Here is a 27,122-nt window from a genome sequence, read left to right on the forward strand (position 1 = left end):
ATGTGATATATAGCATAATTATGTGATATTGAGTGTTGGTATTGATATGGTAGGATTTAATCACAATATGTAATGTGAATTATAACAAAATTCTGATTCCGGGCCATTTATATCATTTGCATCGGGAAAATAACTGTACTGTCTGTGTTTTGATTTACAGTAATGTTTTTTGTGTTTTAATTTAATTTGAATTCATTTTGATTTTATTTTTGTTATAACGAAGCATTATTATAATTGTATGCATGTGTCACACCCCAGGAAGAATAGGGTCAGCATTTGCTGCAGGCTAATGGGGATCCTAATAAACTAAACTAAGCTAAACTAAACCGAACTGTGACTACTGTGATCTGTTACACCCCTAGTAATACCATATTATTATTTTATTACAACATAAGAAAGCTGTTATGTTTACCATTGCCAGATTCGGGACTACAGGGTCTACCATATGAGCCATCATAAGATTCACAAGAATTTAATAAAGAATAAAATATGTCAGGAACACAAGGGATAGAATAAAAAAACACCAAAAAAAGACATTTCAGAAGAAAACAAATGATCCACAAAGAAGCAAAAATCTTGCTGCTGTCATTCATGATAATGTTCAGAAAAAGGAGGATGCTTGGCAGTCTTCACCCCCTTGCTTTTTTCAGCATTTTCTATAAAGACAGAAAAAACAAACCTCTGTAAGTGAACCTCCTGTTCAAGAAATAAGATCTTTTTTTAGTAAGGAGCACTACAACTCACTCACATTAATTCTAGATATGATATTAGAGGACTGACTGATGTTATAGATGACTTAAACACACACAGCGCTACACTGCAGTCGTTACAAAAAGCACCAAAGATAAAAACACAGTAAAGCCTGCGTGCTTAATTTCATTGTGATTCACAACGCAACACATTAAAAAGACAATACAACCAACAGCAGGCGGCAGGGCAGCTTTCAACACGCTCGAGTTTTCTTGGACAAAATATGTTAAAAACTGATGTGAAGCCATTCATTATGATTTATATTATATAGTAATGGAAAAGGGTAGGATTAAAAAGGCTTTTACTTCTTCCTATTCCTTTTCTGACATGTTAAGTTTTGTTCCCATAGCTTTTATTGCACTTTTTATTTACATGTTCGAAATAAAGCCTTTATTCACTGGCATCTGAGAGACTGATGTTAATCCAAGTAAGATCTGAGCCTGTTTTTTTTTTTTTTTTTACTAACCTTGGAAACTGCACTGAGGTGATGAGCTCGGATAGTTGCAGATTTCTCTTCAAAAGCTTTGGCCTTGGCCTCCGCAGCCAGGCTGCTCAGGAACAGCAGCGTCAGGAGTTCAACCTGAGACAATGTGAAGACATGAGCTTGTTTATTCAGCTCACATGTTCGTCGTGCTAGTTATCCAGAGTTCCTACACTTTTCACATTTTTTAACTTCCAGGCTTTTCCAGACTTCTTGGGGGGTTTTTCAGTCAATATTAAACATCTGAATACCAATTGTTAGATGCTTATTGTGAAAATAAATGGTTTGAAAATCCAACTTTGAACATGTAATGTTAAATTCTGACTATGTATGCCATTGTGATGCCAAGAAATGACAAGACATTTTTACCTGCACTGCGGTAAGTGCAATTAAAAATGTTTCTATCATGGAAAAAGTTGTGGCTTTGACCCAGAAAGCCCAACTATCTCACACAACAAGCGCAAAGAAAGATATAACAGGCTGTGTGCAATTAAAACCGTGTACCTGCGAAAACTATTGACAGTAACAGTAGATATTTATAATTTCTCAATCTGTTTTTTGCATTTTTACTGCACTTTAAACATTATTACAGCAATTTTGTATGTAAATATGATATGCTGATATATACTGTTTTAACAAATATATGTTGTCTGTATAGTACTGTTGTTAAATTTGTTTGTAAAGCTGAAGTTTTCCACGCAAAAAATTAGCCCCTTGGGATTATTCAAGTGTTTCTGATTCTGAATTACAAAAGAAAACAGAAGCCAGATGGAGAAAACATACTGTAAATAAATTAAATGATAACTAATAAAAAATAAATCATAAATAAAATGCAGATAACCATGGTAACCGGACACCATTTTTCAGCCAGCTGGATTAGTTTCGCATCATCTACAGGTCGGCTGTGTTGCGTTAGTAAGCTTGTTTTGATTTGTATATATTAATATGTTTCATTTAAGAAAGTGAGATAATAGTCTGGAAACAACACAAACTGTTTCCTTACTTATCCAGACCTGGAAATCACTCAAATTAAACCCATACTGTGTCGGAACCGCGGTTATCGTCAGGCACAAGCAGAAACATTAAACATGAACTCACCATCGCCTCCGACGTCGGCTTCAAATTAAAGCTCCTCTTCCCTTTGGTTTTGATGATACTTTTCAATTTGGGCGCCTTCTTCAGCATTGTGACAAAAGTTCGGTGTGAAACTCAACCAAACTGTTTGTTTACGTCTTTCAATCTCCCGCTTCTCCTACTTCCGGATAAACTTCTTCTTCTACGTCTTCTTCTTCGTTAGTTAGGCGGACTAGACGCAGCTCTGCCTTACTGCCGCCCCCTGCTTTTGTTATTAAGAACTACACCAAATTATTTTGTACAGTTCCTGTTTTGTGAACATTGAACTGTTGACTGTGGGGATGAGGCCTTGTTATTTGCCCCGGGAATTCACGTCTTCCATCATTATCGGTGTGTACGTTCCTCCTTCAGCTGATGCGGCGCTGGCCTGTGACGTCATCCACTCCGCTGTTGCCCAGATACAGACGCTGCATCCTAACATTCCCTCTCTACTGTTTTTGTTGTTGTTTTGTATATATAATCATTGTTATAGTATATTTTGCATATTTTGTTGTATATATTATTATTGTTTATTGTTTGTTTATAGCACACTGTGCATAGTGCACTGTATATATACACTATGTATATATTGGATTCTATTTAGGTTATGTACAAAGTTTTTATTTGCTGACCCACTACTGCTGTTACAAAATAATTTCCCAGTCTGGGATCATTCAAGTCATTCTAATCTATTCTACTTTTCCCACTCTCATGATCTTTTGACCCATCTGTATACATTTGCAGGTGCTCACTTGTTGCCATGACTGCCATCTACAGCTCCTAAGCAACATATTAAAAAAAAAAATAGTGCTTATTGCGATGACCAAACAATATCAAGTAAAATAGTTTCTCGGTTCAAGTGTTTAAACACCTTAATAATAATAAAAATAATAATTAAAATAAGTGCAGTATTTCTTGTCACTTAACTGATTATGCTGCTCTCCAGCGGTAACTCTGGGCAACTGCATCACTTCCGGGTACGTGTGCAGTAATGGCGGCCCCCACGGAGACAGCAGCCGGCATGAGCAGTATGCTGCAGTTCATGAAACTTATTGGACAGCTCAAAGTAAGACTTCTCCTCAAACTCCTGCTACTGCTACTGCTGCTACACACACACACACACACACACACACACACACACACACACACACACACACACACACACACACACACACACACACACACACACACACACACACACACACAGAAACTCCTGCTACTGTTTTTTCTGTGGGAATGCAGCTCATCATGCTTTTCTCCCAGCCCACACACACACGCACGCACGCACACACGTACACACACACACACGCACACACACACACGCACACGCACACGCACACACACACAGAAACTCCTGCTACTGTTTTTCTTTGTGAATGCAGCTCATCATGCTTTTCTCCCTGCACACACAGACACACACACACACACACACACACACACACACACACATACATAAATGCTTAAAGTCTTAGGTGATGGGGAAAATGAGTAATATATTTATTTGATCATGCTCCTTCTCTAGAGGAGGGCAGCACAATCATTGATTGTTTACAAAAGTTAGGGAGTTATTTTTAAACCTATGACACATACATGTACACATGTAAATATGCGAGATTGCAGCCAGAACATCATTTTCATGTTTAGTCCCTCTGGAAGGTTGATGCTTAATAAACAGGGTAAAAACATCAGAAACTCAATCAATAAGAAAAAAACAATCAAATAAGAAAAGTAACAATAGAAGAGTGCTATAAACACATAATAATTGCTGCTGCAGAGTCCAAACGGGTGGAAACTTTCCTACTGTAACATAAAGGAGTGTGAAATAAAGAGGACAGAAGGGAAGGAGAGGGAGCCACTCACTGTGACTCAATAATCTGCTCTTACACACCTTATAGACACTTATCTTCTTTTTTGTGCAATAACTTAATCCACCTCTTAAGTGAAATACTTTTATCTTACTGCTCATTCCTGCCATTTACAGTCATACATGTTTGATCCTATACGTCTACATTTAACTTATCTGATTTCATTTTCTGTGACTTTTATTTTACCTGTACTTTTATCTCGACTTTATATATATTTAACTACGTTTATTGTTTATTATCTATTGTTTACCTTCTATATTTATCTACGAGTTTATTGTTTTACTTTCTATATTTATTTAGCTGAGAGTTTATCGTTTATCTTATGCTGTATTATTTATACCTCCCTTGTGTTTCTGTAAGCTGCTGGAAATTCAATTTCATTGCGCGAGTCATCACCCCAAAGGGATCGATAAAGAGTAAAGTCTGAGTCTAAGTCAAAATACATTATTAATTAATTGTTAATTGTCTTAACTTTGTCCTTGTATGTAAAAAAAACCCAAAACAATGATTTCACACATGGCGGCGATTTAAAATGTCTTGTTTTGTCGTCCAACAGTGAAACACCTCATTAAATTCATTATCTAGAAGCTACAAACAGTGATTTTTTTCTTTAAAATGTCTTATATTATAAAATGTGTGTCAAAATAATTCATTTTTTTATATGACTAATCAAAAAAAATAGTTACAACACAAACTTCTCCTGGGTGAAATAAGTCCTCAGACATATATTTTAGGTTTTTCCTCTTGTTACTTTTGTGCCACTGATTGAACGGTGTTGTTTTTGGCATCATCACCTGCAGAGGGTCCCGCGGACCGGCTGGGTGTACAGGAACGTGAAGAAGCCAGAGAGCGTATCGGACCACATGTACCGCATGGCCATGATGTCCCTGACCATCACAGACCCCACGGTGGACAAGAACAGGTACGTCATTCACACAGCTTGCACCCAGATCCTGGAAGCACCTTTTCATTTTAATTATTAATCATTTTCCACTGAGTGTGAACACAGAACACAAACTCATCCCCTGGTCTTCTCCCAAACGATCCAAACAAATGGAGCCATTTCATATAATTCAAAAAGCATTAACATTCATTGCTCATGCAGTCCAAATATTTAGATGCAGAAACGTTTACGATACTTAAAATCCCAACTTAATCATGCTCATCTTCCTTTTTTTCCCCTCATTCTCTGTAGATGTATAAAGCTGGCTCTGGTTCACGATATGGCAGAGTGCATTGTGGGAGATATCGCTCCGTCAGACAACATCAGTAAAGCGGAGAAACACCGGCGAGAGGAGGCAAGTGACCATTGTATCGCTCACATCACCGTGTCCATCTGAACACGATACAGTCTGTTGAGGCTTCCATGGCATTTTTAAGTGAACGATGATGTTTTATGTAAAACAATGAAGCCGTCACTGTGTTTGGCTTTTGTAATATTTCTCCTCCTCACCTTTCTCTCAGGAGGCCATGAGACATCTATCAGCCCTTCTGCCGGAGGGACTCAAACAGGAGATTTATGGACTCTGGGAGGTACGTCCGTGGTGTGTTTATAGCTCATCTCATCTTCAGCCTCTTATCCGGGGTCAGGTCGCGGGGGCAGCAGCTCCAGCAGGGGAACCCGATCTTCCCTTTCCCGGGCCACATTAACCAGCTCTGACTGGGGGATCCCGAGGCGTTCCCAGGCCAGTGTGGAGATCTAATCTCTCCACCTGGTCCTGGGTCTTCCCCGAGGCCTCCTCCCAGCTGGACGTGCCTGGAACACCTCCCTAGGGAGGCGCCCAGGGTTCATCCTTACCAGATGATCCTGAACCACCTCAACTGGCTCCTTTCAACGCAAAGGAGCAGCGGCTCTACTCCGAGTTCCTCACAGATGGCTGAACTTCTAGCTCATGAATGATAATTGAACTTCTCTAATAGCAGGCTGTCGTGTCTCTGATAATTATACGTATAGCAGAATTGATTTAGGTAGAAAAAAATGTGTTTGATCTCCAGGAATATGAAAGCCAGAGCAGCCCAGAGGCCAGGTTGGTGAAACAGTTTGACCTGCTGGAGATGATCCTGCAGGCTCACGAGTACGAGGAGCTGGAGGGGACGCCGGGCAGACTGCAGGAGTTCTTTGACTCCACCAACGGTAGGTTTTCTTCTTCTTCTCTATTTCATATCTGGCTCTCTTCTTCTTCACTGGATCTCGTTGCTGAAGTTGCTCACAGTTTTTTACGGCGGCAAATAAGGGCCATTGTTGTTTAAAAAAAAATATTTATAGAAATGATGAAGCTGGGTCACTTTAGTTTACGGTATATTCCATGAAAGATATATATATAGTCCAGAGGCCAGGTTGGTGAAACAGTTTGACCTGATATTCTCTGAAATTAAAATGGTATTTCTGTTTTTTTCCCCCCTCACATTTATGACTTTAATATCTCAGAATATTCAAGACATTCTTTTTTTGTAAATTTACAACTTTAATCTCGGGAATTCAGAGTTTTTCTCAGGATATTTTCCCGTCCCCCAGCTTCAAAACAGTTTTATTAATTCAATTATTTATTACATATCCAGTGTTATACATAAATACTTACAATGTATGCACTAAGCAAGTTTACTTAATATATTTGAAAGTAACTTGATTTGTAAAACACTGTATACTCCATAACTGTGGCTCTAACTCGGAATAAAAAGCCCTTTGACCATAAATGACAATTTCCAAACAATAGTAGATTCAGTGTTTTGTCATTTTAGTCATTTAAACAAATTTTGACAAGTTGCGGTGGTTTGGGCATCTAGTAAGGATGCCCCATGGGCGCTTCCCTAGGGAGGTGTTCCAGGCACGTCCAGCTGGGAGGAGGCCTCGGGGAAGACCCAGGACTAGGTGGAGAGATTAGATCTCCACACTGGCCTGGGAACGCCTCGGGATCCCCCAGTTAGAGCTGGTTAATGTGGCCCGGGAAAGGGAAGTTTGGGGTCCCCTGCTAAAGCTGCTGCCCCCAAGGCCCGACCCCGGATAAGAGGCTGAAGATGAGATGAGATGAGATGAGATGAGATGAGATGTAATGTACAGACTTTTTTAAAATTGTTTGGCAACAGACTGAACAAGCAAATAAAATGTGTCTTGCAAATGTTGAAGAAAGTTGCCATTATTTGAATTGGTTCTAATTGTGTTTTTGTTTCTCTCTCAGGGCGTTTCCACCACCCAGACGTGCTGCAGCTCCTCAGCTCTTTGAATGAAGAGAGAGGATGCCATATAAGGAAAAGTGATGAAGCAAAGAATTCTGGGAACTTGTAGACGACTGATGCGTCACCTTCGCAGCCACATACTACATGCACACCTCCTGACTGTAACACACGCAAACACCTCCTTAGCGGAGGGACCTTCGCTAAAAGTGTCTGAGGAGCACCAACGTGTCGCAGAAACAGTGAAACGGTCTTCTGCGTCTCAATTTTGAGGCATTTGCTGCAGTAGAAGTGAGGATGGTGGTACGTGGATATCTTCTGTGTGTCCTGGAAAGTACAGTGTCACGATTTCTAACTAGAAGGGCACCGGTCAAGTCATGGTTGCAGACAAATGATGAAAGTGGTCGTACGTGGATGTCAGGATGTTGCAGAGCTTCAGTTTGTACATTATTACATTGTCTTCTGTACATATAGTTGTTTTATCGGAGTTTGTTCATCAGGTTCAGTTTCAGTTCAGTTTATTTTAAATCATTAGTCATTTATGATGTTTGCTTTGGTTAAAACAATCTTTAATATCAATACATAGACCTTGAAAGCAGTTATGTAGTTTGGTGTGTAATTCATTGTATGAATATAGATGAAGATGTGAAACACGGTTTCTTATGTGTTATGTTTTAGTAAAGACTTTTATCTGGTGTTAAGTTTGGTTTTCAACACAACATACAGCTGAAAATCTATTCTATTATTCATTTTCCAATGACAGAATATGCAAGGCATTTCCTTGCGACACGAGATCTTTTATTTTTTATTTTTATTAAATTCATTCCATGGACAGACCTTCTCAAAGCACGGCAAAGACAATGAAATCTTAAAACACACGGAAGACAATGTGAGAAACACGTAACAGTTATATATTGATGGCAAAGTTATATAGAGGCCATGTTTGAAAAGTTTATAAGGAAGAAAAAAAATAAGTTTTTACCCAAAAATACATGAGATTGAATGTTTTGTGGCACCAAACCTCTCACATAAGCGGTAAAAGGGGATGTTTCTTCCAGCATTAAACAAATTCATGTACCAGAAAGAGTTAAAAATCTGCGAAGCAACAGCAAGCAGAAGTGTGACGTTGTTTTATTCCTGTTATACTGTAGAGCGATTACAAAAGGCATACAAAAAAGTTCTGCTTTTATGTAATCTTCACCATTTAAAGGGTTAGTATGTCATGTTTTATACCTGTGTGAGCCCACCGCTAGTCTGAGTAAAAGCAGGTCAACACAAGATTAAAGACAGTTACATTTTTCCAAATAAATATCCACAGCGTGCACACTTGTTTTGTCATTAATTACCTGTAATAATTGTCCAAAGTGATAAATTGGATTTTGCCCATCAGCCCTGCAATCAATGTTTCACTACAGATGTCAAATACAGCTTTTCATGTCTTCCTATAGATTAGTTTTTGTTCCTACAGTGTAAATGAACGTATGATCCAGCATTCAAAATAGGCCTGACCCCCAAACTGAAACTGTGCACACAGTCAGCTGTGATTTTAAGTAGCACGAATGGCTGCATTTGCAAAGTCAGACCCCGAAAGATCTTTTTAGGTGCTGTTTAAAAAAAAATAATCTTCTGTCTTAGTGTAAAATAGTTTATACAAGTTTACAAAACTGAGTTTCACCCGGGACTTCTGGATTGATCACGTCCACTTGGGTTTTATGTACATTTTATTTCAAATGTTTTAGTAAAAAGTACAAAGGTAGTTGAAAATGTAACATAAAACATATTTTTTGGTATTAAAGTTGTAGTGAAGTAGGGTTGTGACACTGGAACGACGCGACTCTTTGCACTTCCTCTGTTAGTAAAACAAAGAAGGAATCAGTAACCTCTCATTTTGAGTCTGAGGAATCCCAGCTGTGAATTGACAGTTTTGCCACTCGTGATGAGAAGACACACAAGTTAAAAAGCTGTAGTTGATAACTTTTACAAAAATAATGTTTTTGGCACATTTGCTGATAGCTTGATCTGAGTTCTCGAGCAGTGATTGAAGCTGCGTTAAAGACTCCTCAGCTCTGATTGGTTGCTTTCGGTCGGGCGGTTGCTTTCGAGTCTTGCAGGTGCCGTTGGGAGCACCAGGTGGAGGCAGAGGGACATGAAATTTTCACGGATAATCTGTCTCATGAAGTGCTATCAGGATATAGTGACAGTTTCACCAAACATGACAAAAACACATTTTTACAAAAGTTACCAATTGAACCTTAAAGTGTAATACCCGCGCAAAATCATCCCATGGTCTTTTTCTTTAAGCCATCGCGACAGTTTTTTCTTTATTGATCAACTATTGACGAAGAAATCCAGACAGTCGCTAACAGCCGGACATGGCTAACAGTGATTAGCTCGGGGCAGCACGGTGAAGGCATTCAAACGGCTTTTTGTGACTGGATTCTAACCTGTACTAACACACTAACATCCTGACACTTATTCTTCTATTAAACTTTATTCTTGTTGATAGGTTAAAATGTTTTTTGTATAGTTGCACTGTCGTTATTTGCTGCTCTGTGTGCCCTGAATTGCCCCCCAGGGACAAATAAAGTTTTTTTTTAATTTGAATTTGAATTTCTTAACCACTAATACTGCTCCAAATAACACCAAACCTCTGCAGTAGCATGAGAAGAGTCCTTACACATTAAATGAAGCACCAACAACGTAGTTAGTGAACCCAGAGTTTATTTAAATTGTGTTTTGAAAGACTGACCAACTGGCCCTGGTAGCAGCTCCTCTTAGTAAAGTTCATTTAAATCATTTACCAAAGTCAATCCATAAGGAAGGAGCCCACTGAGGCTTCAGTTAATGTGTTAGTACTCTTCTCATGCTACTGCAGAGGTTTGGTGTTATTTTGAGCAGTATTAGTGGTTAAAAAAGCTGTTTTAATGCCCTTCACCGTGCTGCACTGAGCTAATCAGTGTTAGCCACGCCCAGCTGTTAGCGTCTCTCCAGATTTCTTCACTAATAGTTGTTACATGGAAAAAAATGTTTTGATGGCTTATCTGCCTTCTGGAGCTGACTTGTAATCTGCTCATCTTCTTCTTCGTTTTTAACCAAAGCTTAACTGTGTCTCCCCGTCAACCTTCTCTGATAAGCATCTGCGGTTCAACATGGTTTGGAGGCCGCCGGAGGGCAGGTGACACTTGTTATCTCATCTCATTGTTTAAATCCACCACACTGCGAAAGAGTCCTTCACCAAACACGCTCTGATCTCTTGGTACATTTCCCGAAGGGGTCGAGGTTTTTCAACAGATTCTTCCTTTAAACTCAGTTAAGTTTGAAACAATCTGGGAGGCTCACTTTGTGTCCTCTACTAGGTAGGTGTGCTTTGACGTCAGCTGTCTTGCTCTTTCAAAATAAAGGTAGACAACTTCTGACAACATCTTCTTCCTTCTTTTAGATTCCTTAGAGAAGTTGAATCTATCTGTGTCTTGCTTCTATGGTGTGTTTTTGTCGAGGTTTTAATAACGTTAAGGTCGGCATCTCTTACAAGCCCTCGGGGGTTTCTTTTGTCCCACCTGTGCATTTACGTATGTACGTGTGTCATTTCTGCGTTATTTTAATCTTGTGTATTTTTGCACCAATAAATAAGTGAAAATGAAAACTGCAGCTTTAGAATATATAAGGTAAATTTGGTCCAAACAAGAAATTGTCAATTTTCTATCAAGTCTAAACATTTAGGGTTGCAGGAAATTTGGTTGCAAACATGGGAACTCATCTTAACATGTGTGATCAAATAAAAGCATTGTGTAACATTTCAGTCAGAGCATTGAGTCGATGTATTCCGCATACATACAGTAGTTCCTGGTGTAAGTCCCCGCCCCGCGGTGCCGACGCGGCTCTAACACGGCCTCTCGGAGCTGTTCGTCAGGTTGTTAGTGGGCGTGTCCTGAGAGCTGGCGTTTGCCGCGGAGGAGAGGACTTCTTCAAAGCTGCCTCCTGTATCTGTGCTGCCGACCTTTGTCTGTGAAAATTCAGAAAAATGCAGCATTATGAAATAGCACCTTTCTCCCTCTTTACTCTGTCACTGCTGTGCTGCAGAAAAGGCTCAGGGTGGCAGACTTTTACAAAGACATCCACTGACACAGATGCCAGTGAGCGCATAAGAGGAGGAAGAGGGATGTTTCATCTGAAGCTGAAATGTAAACTTTCAGGAACACATTTAAACGGCTTTGGTTTTAACATTGTTCACAACTGTTTGTATCCTTGAACGTAAGAAGTGTTTAGTTTTTTTAATAAAAAAGGATCCTGTCATCCTTGAAATGATGGTAAATCAAAATGTCACAAAGTAGGAGAGAAGTCTGCGGCGTTTTAAATAAATCACACGGTGGTCTTTACTGTAGCTACAGACAAAGGATGAAAGTCTGTTACTGCTAAGACCGTTCATCGGGATCAGTGAGAATATAAATAACAGGCTTGCTGCAGGAGTCAAGAGTCTAAGCTGGCAATTACACCCAGATTATAGTGTTCAGTTCTCTCTTCACTGGCATTTTCTAACGTTCAGAGGCATCGACCTGACCTGCGCCTTTCACAGCCTTCTACTATAGATAACAACGCATAGTTTACGTGTTGTTAATTAGTGTCACTGTCACAAATAGTCAGTTAGATGAAATGCAGTGACAGTATATTAAATGAGCTTGTTTCTTTAATACTATACACTCTTGATACAATTGGAATTCCTTGAAATAAGTGTAAATACTGTGTTTTCCTCTAGCATCACTTAATAAAGCTTAAAGTCCCCCTTCACTAAAACATGTTTTTCTTCCTTTCTGTCCTCTAAAATGTCCGACATTGACTCTACGGACTTGTATCTGAGCAAATTTTGTCACTAGAGAGGTGTTTTCGCATTCCTCTACTGAAGGAGGAGATGTCTGTGCACTTCAAATGTATCCCGGGCAAGCTGTAGTTGGAACATCACTAATCCGTAAACCAATCACTACCTGAAATGGGAAACAGTATTCGACAGGGGACCAACATCGACACGACACCGGCAAAGAAAGCTGAAACCTCCAGTACAGAGCGGACTGTCAGTCCAGAGAGAAAACACACTGCTATCATAACTGTCAGCCACTGACATTTACAAGCTAACAAACAACAGAAACTAATGATAAAAGGTTCTAACTACACTTAGGGCGCACTCACACTGTCCATCCGTACCGTGCCTGGTGCTTTAGGGTACTTGCCCCCCCCTCCCTCTCCCCCCTCGGCGGATGCTTCTTGCTGCCTATACGTCATCACGCCGTAACACGTCACACGCATTGAGTGACGTCATCCCGATGCGTGGCTTTGTTTACAAATTTTTCCATAGACCCCAGAGTTTTTGTGCGTCTTGTCGACTGTTTTTGAATATTTTCATCGACCAAATCTGCAGTAAACACTCCACCTCCGCATCACACCAACGTGAACCTTTCACCGACATTGTTTTAAATGTCCGCGCATGGTCCGTCCTTCTTTTTTCTATGTCCCAACAGGCGCACATAACATGACGTCACAACCGCCGTAGGCGTCGTGCTCGTACATGTGCAAACGTGCTTTACAAAAGCCCACGTGGCCGGCAACCGTACTCACACTGGTCAAATGAACTAGACTTTAGCTGTGAAACGTGCTTGGGCACGGTACGGATGGACAGTGTGAGTGCGCCCTTACATTCTCATACGTCTTCTAGTCGCTGATTTTAATGCACAACAGAGTCCTCATATGAGTCTGGGTCTAACTGACGCCCAGTTAAGGACGCAGAAACTATCACTCGGTTGCAGATTACTGAGAGTAGATGTACTTCCAGCCGTTTTCTTTGATTTTTTTTTGTACTTTGCGGAAAAACCATGTTAAACAAAATATTAATCTATATTAATATTAATCACACTGTAGCTGTAAAGTAGTTTTGACATACTTTAAAATCTAAGATCTCAAATCATGCTCATTTCAGGTTCATACTTGTATTTTGAGTTTCTACTATAACACGTTTAGATGCTTTAATGTTCAAAATACACATTATTGTATTTTTCTTATTCTATTATCTGTCTGATTATTACTGTATTCACCCTCAGTCTGAAACACTCCATTTTTAGCACCTGTTTCTTTAAGCCCCCCTCCTGAAAAAGCCAAACTCAGCGTTCCCAGGTGCTCCACACCTTTTTGTGTCTCTGCACCGTCTTTGCAGCCGGGGAACAACTGTTACAGCACTGTAGCAGCGTTTTCTACCTATTATTAGTAAAGTTGTGACATCACAACCGGCAGAAGTCGTGACAGCACGTTTAAAGACACAGTTTCTGAATATGGGCTGTGTGCATTTTGATACTTTCACAGTATATTTATACAGCATCTCAACCTTCTTTATAATCAAAGAAGACATAGTAATCTCACTTTTTTTAGAATATGGGACCTTTAATAAGAAAGATCAAATGTACCTTGATGGTGGACACTGTAGTCTCAACTTTCTCCTCAAACGATCTGAAGCTGGGAGAGTTTCTGTTAGGAAAAGAAAGAAAGAAAGAAAGACATACAACGTTAGTATCTTTTGAAAAACTTCACGTAACGATTTGCTGAACATTTGTCTGAAACAACAATAATATGGGTAAAGTCACATATAAAGTCACATATCTGCAAATGATTGTAATATAACTATAGTTTAGAACCTGGTTATTTTTGGATTCAAACTCTGGGATATATTTTCTATATATATTTTTTTTTTATTAACATCCTGCACAGTGCTGGTTCAGGAAAAGTCACTGAACTTTGTTATGGCTTCAGTACTTTCAACACTATTGAACGTGGATATTGTATCAGTTAAAACACATGGTATTGATAGAGCATTGAAGTATTGTTCCTTTTGACAGCCTTAGTTTGGGGTGTATGCAGCTGTAAATGCAATATGGAGACATGTCTGGTGTTCTATTTTCCCCCCAGGTTAGTATCAGTATCCAAACAGTTTCCCTCTATAAATAAAACCCACACATACAGTATCACTGTACCAGGTGTTTGAACAAGGCTACAAAAAAAAAAAAACATACATTTCGTCTCTCTCACACACACAAAAGCCAGCAGGCAGTGGTTACCTCATGGTGGGCATGCTCATAGAGTGTCTGATAGAGTAGCTGTCCCCAGAGAGCGTGGTGAGAGAGGAGTTAATGATTAGCACAGGTTAGACACACACGCACACAAACAAATAAACACACAAAGCCAGAGCTAGCAAGATAAATCATTGTTTTCCTTTTGACACTGTGCTCATTGGTCAGGATGCATTAGAGAGAAAAAGGCAGAGAAATACAGCAGGTAAGGTAACAGCTCCAACCTCGACACGTACAAAATGATATGACATCTATGGTATGTTATTATAAGGGGACTTAAAAAGCCTGCATGGATTTACATCAGTCTTAGTCTGTGTTGGCTTAGTTATAGCACTTTCCTGCACTGGGAGAGTTCATAACAACATGTTCACATGATTCATTGAGACAATTTCCTTTTTGCTTTTGTCAGAGACCAAAACCAATTTGATGTGATTCTGAGCCGAGTACTACAGTCCAGACTCAGCTGACTGTTTCCAGTTCACACTGTACCAACCTGTTAGTGCTATCTGTCGATCTGACTGAGATCTATTGAGTTAAGACTCCTTAGTGAGGAACAACTAATGTGACATAATCAGCCTGTGTGCGACTCTTACCCTATAGAGTTGGACCTTGGGAAGCATGGAGGAAGATGGAAAACATGATTTAAGGTACTTCAACAGACCTTGTATATTTCACAGTCACATGCTTTCACTTTGGTAGAACATTTATGTTATGAATACAAAAAAAATGAAAGGTAAACTTCCAACTCATACTTGTTTGGGGAAGTAAACGTGGCATTACTGCACACCTGAGGAAGTAGTGTAACAACACTAAAGCTCACTTGTACGCAGATGTGCTGACAAAATTACAGCTCTGCTAAAGCTATACATCAGAAACACACAAAAAATACACTCTTATCCACACACAGACAAACCCTAAATCAATGTTTCGATGATTACCAAACATTTTGTACACAAACCTAATATCTATGTGATCACACATACAGCATATAAAACACTGTCCAAAGAGCAGAAAATCAATTGCAAATATCTAAATAGACAGTTTAAAGATGGTTAAATATTTGGTATGACAATATGACATGCAATAACACACTTCAAACACATCCACAGCAACAACAAAAAAAATACAAACATGCTTACTGTGTGCCAACAAACCAAAACCTATGCACACTATGAGCCATAAACCACAGGGACGTACCTCCGGGGGAACAGTAACTCTAGACCAGCCATGCTGGAATAACCAAAGATAATGCATTGTTTCCTTTCTGCACGTTATATTCCAAAAACATAATAAGCTGCAGTGTATACAGAACTAACAATAACCCATTTTTCCTGCAGTAAAGAAGATGTCAACACATTACAGTCTCCACAACCAAATATGGTTGTTTTAAAACTAGTTTCGGTTTCTGTCTTTTTTATGAATGAACAAATGAAGCTGTCTCCAAGTGCTACTTAAATATATACACCTAATGTATACATATGCACCTTTAATTCTGCAGTTTATTGATTTTCTTAGCTTGGATTTGAGTTATATTTAAATTGACTATACAGTAACTGTCGTGAGATACATTGAACTCTTTTTCTGCTTAAATCGACCAACTTGTACTGTGTGTTGACATGTTGCTGTCCCTAACATCAGCTTTGTTCCCTGAGCTTTTCTTGTGCTTCCTCCTGCACATATGAAGTCACACAGAGCCACATTCTGTTGGTTTCTCTTGTCATACACACAAATGCTCTGTTCGTTTCACACTGAACAGTGCAAACTGGGTCGCACAGTTACTGTGTCTGAAGCAGAGCACAGAGAGACAGAGAGGCAACGGCACAGAACAAGAGAAGAGAAGAGGGACTGAGGAGGACAGACTTTGCCTCTGGCACTTCAGCTCCCACAGAAAGCAGATTAATGCGGGTTTACATAATCTCAATTTCCCCCGAGCCGGGTGGAGCAAAGAGTCAAAACTCTGCTCTCTGAGACACGGGGATGGAGGGCGCGAATAAAAAATGCGTCCGAGAATTGGATAAAAGTGGAAATGCATCCGTGGTGAATGGGTAGGATGGGGTTATTATGATGGCTATGCATGCATACTGTGCGTCCTGATGATGGAGTTTTATGATGAGCAACAGACACATTTACAACTTCACCTGATGTGTGAACGACACTGGGACTCATGCCATGTGGACATGGAGGGCAATTTGTCTAGCTGAGTGCAATTGTCAACAGAGCAACCACCCGACTTGTGCCCACACTATTTGCATGATATGTTACCAGTCAACGCGGACATTTTTTCCTAAATAATGAAGATATGACATAATTCTGTACCTCATATCCCCGAACTTCCTGGTGATGGCGCTGCCCAGTGTGTTGAAGGCTGCTGAGGTCTTCTGTCCTGCCGAGGACAGTGTCTCTGATGTCTTCTTATAGCTGAGACACAATGAAGGTGCATGTCAAACACACAGGCACTGAACTTAATACGGTATTCATATATATGTATACAGATGCATACGATGGGGACAAATACAAAAATATAAGCTCACAAACATAATAAAAAACAAAGGTGATAATGGAATTAAAGTGCATTTTGGCCATTAAGCCAATTTCTATATTGGTATTATCCTGACCGTGGGCAATAAAATAAGACCAAAATGCTTTGTCATCGTCTTAATTATCTGTATTGCATCGGGTGGTTTGATTTTTAACAGTCTGGTCGTTGAACCTTTTTTCCTTCAGGACACACTTCATCACACTTACAGCATACACTGGCATCGAGCTGCCCAACGAAGCCACAGATTTACTGTTAGTCTCAACAAGTTTATCTGTGCAAACTACTGCTCAGCATCACCTTATTGCTCCTGATCACTCTTTAAATGTCTATTACTGTGCATCTTTCCTGGTTCATACTTGTATTTTGGTTTACATGCTTCAACGTTCAAGAAACACATTATTTTGTTCCTGTCCGTCTGAATATACCTACTTTCACCCTCTGTCTGAAACGCTCCATTTAAGAGTCTGTCCTGAAAAGGCCCAGTCTGCTCTGATTGGTCAGCATTAAAGGGTCTTCCATATCTGCTCTCTGCACCGTCATTGCAGCTGGAAAATGACTGTAACAGCACTGTACTGTAGCAACACTGCCTATTAGTTGTGACATCACGGCTGTGTGCATTTCTCTGTGGATCACGTTTTTTGATACATTCACAGCATTTATATAGCACCTTGACCTGGTTTATAATAAAAAAAGACATAGAAATGTCACTTTTTACAATATGAAAGCTTTTAAATTAGAATGTTGTGACAGCATAAAATTGAACTAAGTTTGGTATTGGGGTAATCTTTTTGTTTACGTTTGCATCATGGTTTGCAACTTCCACACATCTGCATTACCCAGCTTCTGGAGGATCTTTCACTCCTGTGGTCACACTGGTTCATTATACATGAGTACGGCAACTGCGTGTGTAAAGTGATCTTCAGGTTGAAGTGTAACTGGATAAGAAGGGAGGCCTCTGGAGATTATCCTCTAGCTCTTCTCTGTCTCTTGGTGTCTGGGTAAGAGCCCCTAGCTGATGGTCTAATGAGGAAATGATTTCTCTAGAGACTAAAGGCAAAACATGTATTTATTCAAGCAAGTCCTATCCGGATTTGGAGGAACATTGCAGATCTTTTTCACCGCTGAGTTACAGTAAAAACCATCAAGACATGTTCAGCTCATCGTGTCGTAGGTCGACAATAGCCTTTAGCACTGTGTTTTTAATCAGGTTCAGGATCTCTGTTATAGTGAGCACAACAAAGATAACAAACACACATGCTGTGCAGCTGGGAGCATTATGTCTTTTTAACCGGGTTTCTGATATGTGTCTACACCAGACACTCGGTTTTACCGGCTGTAAAAAACAACAGAACTACCTGCTCTTTGTGTGTGTGTTTACACTTGTGTTTGTGTGCGAGTTCTGTAAAGGCCATCGATGTTGACAGCAAACAGAAAAACCATTGTGTAATGCGTTCTGGACACACACACACACACACACACACACACACACACACACACACACACACACACACACACACACACACACACACACACACACACACACACACACACACACACACACACACACACACACACACACACACACACACACACACACACACACACACACACACACACACACACACACACACACACACACACACACACACACACACACACTTTCTCCCCTTAACGTCAAACTCAATCCAACCCTCAAATTCTTTGTTCGTCTTTCAGCTGTCTCACACACACACACACACAGGCTGTTAACTTACGCTGTGGAGGTCTGCATGTCGTGCCAGCCTTTACTGAAGTTGTTTCTGAGATCGCTCAAAGAAGTCATGCCCAGTTTCTGTTTGAGCTCCGCGTGCTGCTTCTCTTTGGACGACAAAACCTGCCTCAACGTACTGATCTCCTCCTCCAGCTGGACAAGCACAAAAAGACAAAGAGCTATTTATCAGCCACTGGTCCCTTTTACTGGCTTCATATCAACACCCCTTTTTGTTCTTTCTGCGTTGTGTGCTTGGGAATGTGCCGACGTACTTTAGCTAACTCTTGCTGAATCTCCTCTCTCTCCTCCTCCGTCAAGATGGAGTTGTTTAAGTTGACTTCTGACTCCATGTCTTCATCGGCCTCTCTCAACGGCTCAGAGTCGAGAAAACCTTAATGACACACGTACACACACCCAGTGAGATGTTTGTTAAAACCTGAAAAACAGTGAGGAACACACAAACAGAGGGGAGACATGTCTGTGAATGAAAATACTCATTTCATTTTTAAAAAAGACAACCTTTTCACACTGCATTCTCTTAGCCCAGCGTTAACCTCAGCCCGGAGCTAAGTGGGTTAAGTGTCAGCCGGGGCTAACCTGAGCTAATGGGATAGGCGCAGTAAAAGAAAAAGTTCTACATTTCCAGTAATATATTCATTGGAATCAAATGCATCCATTTGTCATGAGTCCTTGTACCATAATTCAGCATTTGCCAAATTAACATAATGTCATTGGTGTAAATGAAGAGTTCAACTATCTACTTCAAATCCTCTGAGGAATTCTGGAGGAAACTCTTCTGACCGTCGACTGTTTTGTTTCTTCTACTCAAGATATTTCTAAAAATGTATCTGCCTTATTGCCGTTTTTGTTTTGTCTGTGTGTGGCTAAGTGTCTGACAGCCTCTATGTCTGAGTCCACACGTCTGTCTGTCTGTCTGTCTCCGAGCGTCTCTGTCTGACTGTTATGTAATCGGTGCATCTGTGCTGTATAGCTCTAATCTGGATTAACTGGTGGATTATTTTGCAGACACGCACACAAACAAACAAGACGCTGTTTCTGGCGACAGACTGACTTTAAAAGTTGCAATATTGGATTTAAGTGGAATCGAAACAAATCTAATTTCGCCTTGTCACCCGACCCCAATGAAACGACAGTTTATGAAACCATATATCAACCTATTCAAACGATATATAAAGAATATTCCTCGGAACAATCGTGGAAAACACCTTTCACAGATTTAGAAAGCAGTCTTTAGAAGATATTCTCTCCCTGCCTATCAGAGAAACACCATATTATACTACTTTCACACTGTAATTACATCTGGAAACAGTCTCATGCACACAATTACACACATACCCCTTAGATGCTGCTCTAAGTTAAACCACTACATACACTTCCAAGAAGAAGGAAAAAAATCTAAATTAAACTTTGCGTTCAAGTCAGCTGATTCCCACTGTGAACTGAACAGCATCATGTGATGATCAATGAGCCCATCATTAGTTTCAGAATAGTGTTTTTTTCTCTTTATAACTTACAATATTCTGCATTAATGACTGAATAATGTCAAGAGCGAGAGATTTGAACACTAAACGGCTCAGTCTGATTAGCCCTGTATTGTTGTGGAAGGCAAATCAGGACAGACAGGGACCAGCGCCCTGAAACAGGACCACCGCGTACACACAACCTGAGAAAATGGAGTAAGATTACTGTACCTGCTGTGAGGTGTCCTCTCTCTTGATGTGGCAGCATTATAAGACAGGTGTGGACAGTATGGTTAGTTAAGACTACTCAAAACTAGACGAGACTATAGTTACAAACCGAACAGTTCAATAGTTCAAAATGAAAACGGCCTCAGCACCACATGCAGCGAACACGTGCACATTTCACACAAGTGTAGTTTACAGCATTTCTATTGTAGGGACTGGGAGCTATTTCTGTCTTTCCACACAGCAGCAGGACACTCAGATTTGAATACCCCCTGTGGCTAAGTGGACGCTTTTCACGTCTGTTAAAGAGCATGGCCTCAAATCAAGTCTTTTTTCATGTGCACACAGCCATACTTAAAAATGCCAGAAAAAACATTTGAATATTTTCTGTAATAAAAGGTCAGTAATTGGAGGAATTTAGAATACTGGTATTCAAGATAAGGTTTATTTTAGCTAGCTTTCCTTTTAGCTGCTAAAAGGTTTCTTAAGGTAAGAACGGTAAGAACGCATTTTTCTTTAGCTAAGGTTTATTTTCGCTAACCCAGGTTTCTTTTTACCTGCTAAAAGGTTTCTTTAGGTAAGATGTTATCTTTTTAGCTAACACAGGTTTCTTTAGTTACGGTTTCCTTTTCGCTAACACAGGTTTCTTTTTAGCTAACGCACTGTTTAGGCTACTAAACTTAAAGGATCATTTCAAACTTTCAAATTTTCAGAGTTTCTATCAAGTGAAGATGCATGTTTGTGAGAGTCACAGTTTTGTCGCTACGGAACAAGAAGCACAGTGTATTATCAACGCCTTGAATGGTGAAGTGCCGTTTTCTAGAAATCACTAACGCACTTTGATGCTTCAGGTCAAATAAAAATGACAGAAAAGAATAGATGGTAGTTGGTTTGAAAGTCTCGTTGCTACACTGCTGTAGCATTTCCAACTCTCAGGAATGTGAAGAATGCTGATACAAGTTAATGATCCCAGTCATGGTTCACTGCATAAAATCAGTTATGCTGCATTCACACCAAACTGGGCGTTGCCGTGTTAAGAGCAGACCTGTGTGGCGGTGCAGGAGAGTCATCCGGCCTATTCGCATCTCGGTTGCGTTCCTTACTCTGTTTTATTTTGTTCGCTCACCGGCACGTTATGTGATTGGCCCCCGAACGTTGATTTCAGTTGATTCTGTTTCAACTTTTTGCCGTCCCCATGCAGTCCCCACAGTGCAGCCCGAGTGCACTAAACTAGCCATCTGGCTAATTCTGGCTGTTTTTTTAACCATGTGTAATCATGTGTTTTATGAACTTGCACTGTCCCCTTTTAAATAAACTACTACTACTACTATTACTAAATAAACTACTACTATCCACATTAAAATTAATAAGATTAGCGTTTTTTGGCTGCAACGCCTATTTTGGTGTGAAGCTGTTTCTCAATCTGCGTTCTTGTCTGTACTTGTGTTCTCGTGGACTTGTGAAATATCATCAGTCACAGCCCAAGTATTGCTCCAAGGCCCGGACGAGGATGCATCGGAGGACACTTGTGTGGACTTCTGACAGCCAGGCATCCCAGAATGCATTGCACATTAACGGTCGTACTGCGTCCTCCCATCCTCCGGAGTGTGGACTCCCGAGTCGAACTTGCCAAGTCCGAACACTTGGAATACTTGGTATTGAGAAGCAGCTCTGGATACAAAATCAGCTCAGATCCTAGCTCTCTGCTGAAGTGGAGGCTGCATAAACGAGATATTTTAGATCGTTTTAAGGGCGATCTATGATTCCAGGACTTTAGATAGATACGGAGGTCGTGAGTTCAAGTCCACACACCACACCTATCAGTAACTGTTAACAGTCACGAAAAATAAAGTCTCTTGCCGCCATTTTTTGGGTTTCTCAATTTTTATTTATTCAGCTGACCGCTTATGTATTTTAATTTTTTGTTTGATTTATGCCCAACATGGTCTACATGTCAGTTAAAAGCCTGGTCCACACTGCCGCTGACTAAAATCCTGAAGGTGAAATGCTAAATCCTTTTTTTTAATTGTTTGGACTAAAAGCAGTCAGAGTTAAAATATATTGAGTCATGAATCTGTGTATAATATCCCCACAGTGTGTCAAACTGTAGGATATAGTTCCTCACGGGTGCTAAATCCCCCAAATTACTACATAAACCCTAAAAGTCTTGACCTGCGTGTCCTCAGTGGCAGCTACAGGTGGCTACAAGTTCCCACAGTGAGAGGTTGTCTATTCTACAGGCTCTAGTCTACATCCCTGGTCACCTGTGCTGTCCAGTTGCATATCCCAAGTTGTGGACATGACCAAGTCAGAGTAGGACATTGACGCCTGACCCCACAGATCGTCTCCTGATGGTGACGTTTTACCCCATTCTGTCAGGTTTTCCCCATTTTGGGCCAGTGGAGCCAAGTCGTCACCGTATGAGCTCCTTTTAACCGATTCCTCACCAGAGGGGTCAAACACGCCCTGATTCAAACCTGAGCAAAGTTACAGTTGAATACATTTTCAGTATTTCAGGTAAAACAGAGAGTGCTTGATCCATGTAATTTTGTGAGTGATAAGTCATCTTTAATGATGGTTTGGGTAACTGACAAAAAACTGGATGTTGGGTTACTGAGAAGTCTCAGCTCCTGGAAAAGTAATCAATGAATCAGTTGTTACTGAGAAAAGATCCCACAGCTACGAAATTATAATTGAATTCTAGGTGGCCCAAAAAATCTCATGTTGTTGCATCTTATTTCGATGTCTATCTCTTTACATTTGTTGGTATACACACTGTGTCTGGATTGTGACAATCATGCGTAATACCAACCCTTCTGATCCAGGCAAACCAGGCAACTACCAAATGTTTAAGTTTAGTTTAAGTTAGTTTCAGTTCACTAAAGATATTTTTTCTAGGCTTATTTTCATTTTCGTTTCAGTTTTAGGGTACTAAAACAGCCTTAGGGTAGATAGTTTTTTTATTGTGGGAGAGTTGAGTCTTACCCTGCTCTCCCTCATGTGTGGCTGAGTTAACCCATTCCTCTCCAGGACCAACGCTGCCCCAGTCCACCACTGCTTCACTCAGAACATCAGAGTACAACTCTGCAGCCGAGCAAGGCAGCAGGGCGAGAGGAGACAAGAAAACTGGTTATATACACATGCACAAACACACACACACACACACACACACACACGTCACCCCTCTTGAGGGATTTGGTGTTTCTCCAGTGTCCATCCCCGTCCTGTCAGTAACTCGATAACAGTGAGGTCTGTTTCATTGCAGGCAGCTTATCTCAGTCTGCATTTTCACAGGAACAGGAAGTGAGACTTTTGACTCTTGGTGGCACAGCTCTGTACTTTTTGGAGCCGTTTAAACATGATATAATGGATTTAATGCTATTTAAAAAGCATTGTGAGGAGAAAATCGGTGCCATACGGCGATAACAACAAGATTTTTTGCAACTAAGGAAGAATTTCCAAGATTATTGAGCAATTCAAGTTCACATTAAAGATGCTGATGAGTTCTTATTACACCATATCCAGCACTACAGGGGGAAGCAGACCGGCATAAGGCCAGTGTTGTTTCACTAACAATGACTTTTTTTCTGGTTCAACTTCTGCATTTAGTGTGGTAAACTACTCTTTCAACGGAGAAAATGTCAGTACTAAACAGGAACATGAGAGGCGCCACAAAATATCAATCAAGTGTCAAGTTTACATTACATTTATTCAAAGAAATACCATCTTTCAGGCCGCTGTGTTTCCAAAGAACTTTCCGTCACTGCAGGCTTATTTCAGTGTACCACCATTAGAAACACTGAGCAGATAAAAGCAGGTGAGGATCACTCCGATAACGCGGCACTCATTAGACCAACGGATCTATTCATGGTGTCTGGCTTTACTATGAAGTCAGTGAAAAATACTGGATACATTTTAACACTCCCCTTCTTTACTCTCTCTTCTCGGCTTCTCTCTCCCTTTGCTTTTGTCTGGGAGGGATATATTTGGTCACAAGACTCCCATTTGGCCCACTGGTCATGTGGCTACGCTAAAGCAGAGGCCTGGGGGTGGTCATATGGCTGCAAAATCAATCGAAGCTTAACCGGAGGCCAAGTTGGCTGCAGTACAGCCAAACAGCGACAACACTGTATATACTCCTTAATAGATGGATTATGAACATTTGGGGTGTTTTTGAGAGCCCATATTTCCCATTTTAAATACAAACCATCTTGTTTATCAGGTTTTTAAAAATGCACTCAGGTCTAAAGGAATGCAGTTGTCTACCTGCATGAACTAACGTTACGGCCATTGCACACCGCAATTAGTTCATGTCTCATTTTTCACATTTGAATTCCCATTTTCTGTAATCTATCGGCAGAATCAAACAATATACATCAAAAAAAGAGTTAAATTACCACCTGTACCAAACCAATACATGTGAAGTCGACCATGCATGTAAAGAATTGGGAAAATCAAAATAGATGCATCCCAGTTCACGCCTGTGACTGTCAGCCCTAAAACCGCACACAACCCAGCGACCTGAAGGGGGGTTACACGCCCTCCAAAGCCACATAAATGAACATTTGGCTCACTGTTCTCATGGCTTTGTGTTTGCATGGTACAAGTGGCGATGCAGGTGTGGATAACAGGATGACTACATACATCTATTTAAGGGATGATCAATAGGAAACTGTCACTTGTGCTTATCTTCTACAAACATCAGAAAATAGCTGAATGACTGCAGCAGGGAGCCTCTGAGACAGGAAACCTTCCTGCCTGTTATAGGGAAGGCTTTGGTTGCCACCGTACTCCACGGGGGAATTGTTGGGTCTGTGTTTATCATAAATAAGTCAGAGAGTGTGGTCTTTACCTGCTCTGTAAAGTGTCCTTGGATCACTTTTGTTATGATTTGGCACTATAAATAAAATTGAATAGAATTGAATTGAAACAGTATCTGGCTTGAGCCTTAATGTGGACTGGAGTTTCCATGATGTGTTGAGTAAACAGTAACAGAAACCTTCAGCACAACTGTCTGTGCATGTCTGAGGCTGAGTGCTGGCTCCCTTTGATAAGGCAGGAGGCATCAAATGTCTTCTTTTAAACACAGCAGATTAAAAACGCCACGTTTTGCAGTAAAATTGCCACCACCTTTTGACTTTACTCTAGTATTTTCATTTATTTCGGTTGTCTTTGCTCTCAAAGTCAAGCCCCTGGCGCGTGCAGTCGGTGCAGCCTCGTTATCAGATCAACCGCGAACGACACCAAGAGGCGCAGCGGCCGTTTTTAGACTTTTTATGGGAACAACGGAGCGTGAAAAGCGGCGCCGACTCACCTTGTTGTCTGGTCTCCATCGGCGACGGCCAGGTGAACTTCCCGGTGAACCCTCCCGAGACGACGCGAAGTCACGGCAGCACGCGCAGCACCGGCCCGTTAGGTCAGTGTGTGTGTGTGTGTGTGTGTGTGTGTTTACTGGAGTTTCCTTTGGCTGTCACGCGCTGCGCTGGGCTGGGCAGAGCTTAAGGGCGCGAGCCAATGGGCTGGTCCTTCTGTAATTTGCTTAATTCACTCACCGGACATGTTTTCCTACAGGAAGGAGCGTCAATGGACACAAAGACGGTGCGTGGTAAATAATAAATAATGTTTGTCTAATTACCGCGTTAGGACGACCAGGTGTCCCCGGGTTCAAGGGACAGTGCCCAGAAATGTCCCCGGTTTCAAGGGACAGTGCCCATGAATGTCCCCGGGTTCAGGGGACAGTGCCCAGAAATGTCCCCGGGTTCAGGGGACAGTGCCCAGAAATGTCCCCGGGTTCTGGGGACAGTGCCCAGAAATGTCCCCGGGTTCAGGGGACAGTGCCCAGAAATGTCCCCGGGTTCTGGGGACAGTGCCCAGAAATGTCCCCGGGTTCAGGGGACAGTGCCAAGAAATGTCCCCGATTTCATGGGACAGTGCCCAGAAATGTCCCCGGTGTCAAGGGACAGTGCCCAGAAATGTCCCCGGTTTCAGGGGACAGTGCCCAGAAATGTCCCCAGTTTCAGGGGACAGTGCCCAGAAATGTCCCCGGTGTCAGGGGACAGTGCCCAGAAATGTCCCCGGTGTCAGGGGACAGTGCCCAGAAATGTCCCCGGTGTCAGGGGAACAGTGCCCAGAAATGTCCCCGGGTTCTGGGGACAGTGCCCAGAAATGTCCCCGGGTTCAGGGGACAGTGCCAAGAAATGTCCCCGATTTCATGGGACAGTGCCCAGAAATGTCCCCGGTGTCAAGGGACAGTGCCCAGAAATGTCCCCGGTTTCAGGGGACAGTGCCCAGAAATGTCCCCGGTTTCAAGGGACAGTGCCCAGAAATGTCCCCGGTTTTAAGGGACAGTGCCCAGAAATGTCCCCGGTTTCAAGGGACAGTGCCCAGAAATGTCCCCCGGTTCAAGGGACAGTGCCCAGAAATGTCCCCGGGTTCAGGGGACAGTGCCAAGAAATGTCCCCGGGTTCAGGGGACAGTGCCTAGAAATGTCCCCCGGTTCAAGTGACAGTGCCCAGAAATGTCCCCGGTTTCAAGGGACAGTGCCTAGAAATGTCCCCCGGTTTCAGGGGACAGTGCCCAGAAATGTCCCCTGTTTTCACTGTGACTGATCCGAAATGGTCTAAAGCAGAGGTGTCAAACTC

At 41.3% G+C, this 27,122-nt stretch overlaps 3 protein-coding genes across 3 annotated transcripts; 1 reads left to right on the forward strand and 2 right to left on the reverse strand.

The window, feature by feature from the left end:
- Positions 1 to 573: 573 nt before the first annotated feature.
- Positions 574 to 2,468, reverse strand: cenpw (centromere protein W). The gene is made up of 3 exons (XM_083934192.1): positions 2,330 to 2,468; positions 1,217 to 1,330; positions 574 to 656 (listed from the first exon to the last, which is right to left on the reverse strand). The coding sequence occupies exons 1-3, from the start codon at positions 2,414 to 2,416 to the stop codon at positions 630 to 632; spliced, it is 228 nt and encodes a 75-aa protein (XP_083790318.1). The 5' UTR covers positions 2,417 to 2,468; the 3' UTR covers positions 574 to 629.
- An 867-nt stretch (positions 2,469 to 3,335) lies between these two features.
- hddc2 (HD domain containing 2) lies at positions 3,336 to 8,058 on the forward strand (the record flags this gene model as incomplete). The annotated part of the gene is made up of 6 exons (XM_083934194.1): positions 3,336 to 3,410; positions 5,010 to 5,131; positions 5,405 to 5,507; positions 5,674 to 5,742; positions 6,205 to 6,343; positions 7,386 to 8,058. 6 exons carry the CDS (start codon positions 3,336 to 3,338, stop codon positions 7,490 to 7,492), a joined length of 615 nt encoding a protein of 204 aa, XP_083790320.1. The 3' UTR covers positions 7,493 to 8,058.
- Positions 8,059 to 8,156: 98 nt separating this feature from the next.
- On the reverse strand, positions 8,157 to 25,908 carry tpd52l1 (tpd52 like 1). Its single transcript, XM_083934191.1, has 6 exons — positions 25,796 to 25,908; positions 19,048 to 19,166; positions 18,780 to 18,928; positions 16,803 to 16,904; positions 13,827 to 13,887; positions 8,157 to 11,383 (listed from the first exon to the last, which is right to left on the reverse strand). Exons 1-6 carry the CDS (start codon positions 25,812 to 25,814, stop codon positions 11,261 to 11,263), a joined length of 573 nt encoding a protein of 190 aa, XP_083790317.1. The 5' UTR covers positions 25,815 to 25,908; the 3' UTR covers positions 8,157 to 11,260.
- Positions 25,909 to 27,122: the final 1,214 nt, after the last annotated feature.

The sequence above is a fragment of the Echiichthys vipera genome, assembly GCF_963691815.1.
Source record: "Echiichthys vipera genome assembly, chromosome: 19".
Taxonomy (NCBI): Eukaryota; Metazoa; Chordata; class Actinopteri; order Perciformes; family Trachinidae; genus Echiichthys; species Echiichthys vipera.

Coding starts and splice junctions, on each gene's coding strand:
- tpd52l1 (XM_083934191.1), bottom strand. Junction 13,888..16,802: donor AGGAAGTTCGGGGATATGAG/GTACAGAATTAT, acceptor TTTTCCTAACAG/AAACTCTCCCAGCTTCAGAT. Junction 11,384..13,826: donor CTACAGTGTCCACCATCAAG/GTACATTTGATC, acceptor GAATTTTCACAG/ACAAAGGTCGGCAGCACAGA.
- cenpw (XM_083934192.1), bottom strand. CDS start 2,416: ATGCTGAAGAAGGCGCCCAAATTGAAAAGTATCATCAAAACCAAAGGG. Junction 1,331..2,329: donor AGCCGACGTCGGAGGCGATG/GTGAGTTCATGT, acceptor ACATTGTCTCAG/GTTGAACTCCTGACGCTGCT. Junction 657..1,216: donor ACCTCAGTGCAGTTTCCAAG/GTTAGTAAAAAA, acceptor CTGTCTTTATAG/AAAATGCTGAAAAAAGCAAG.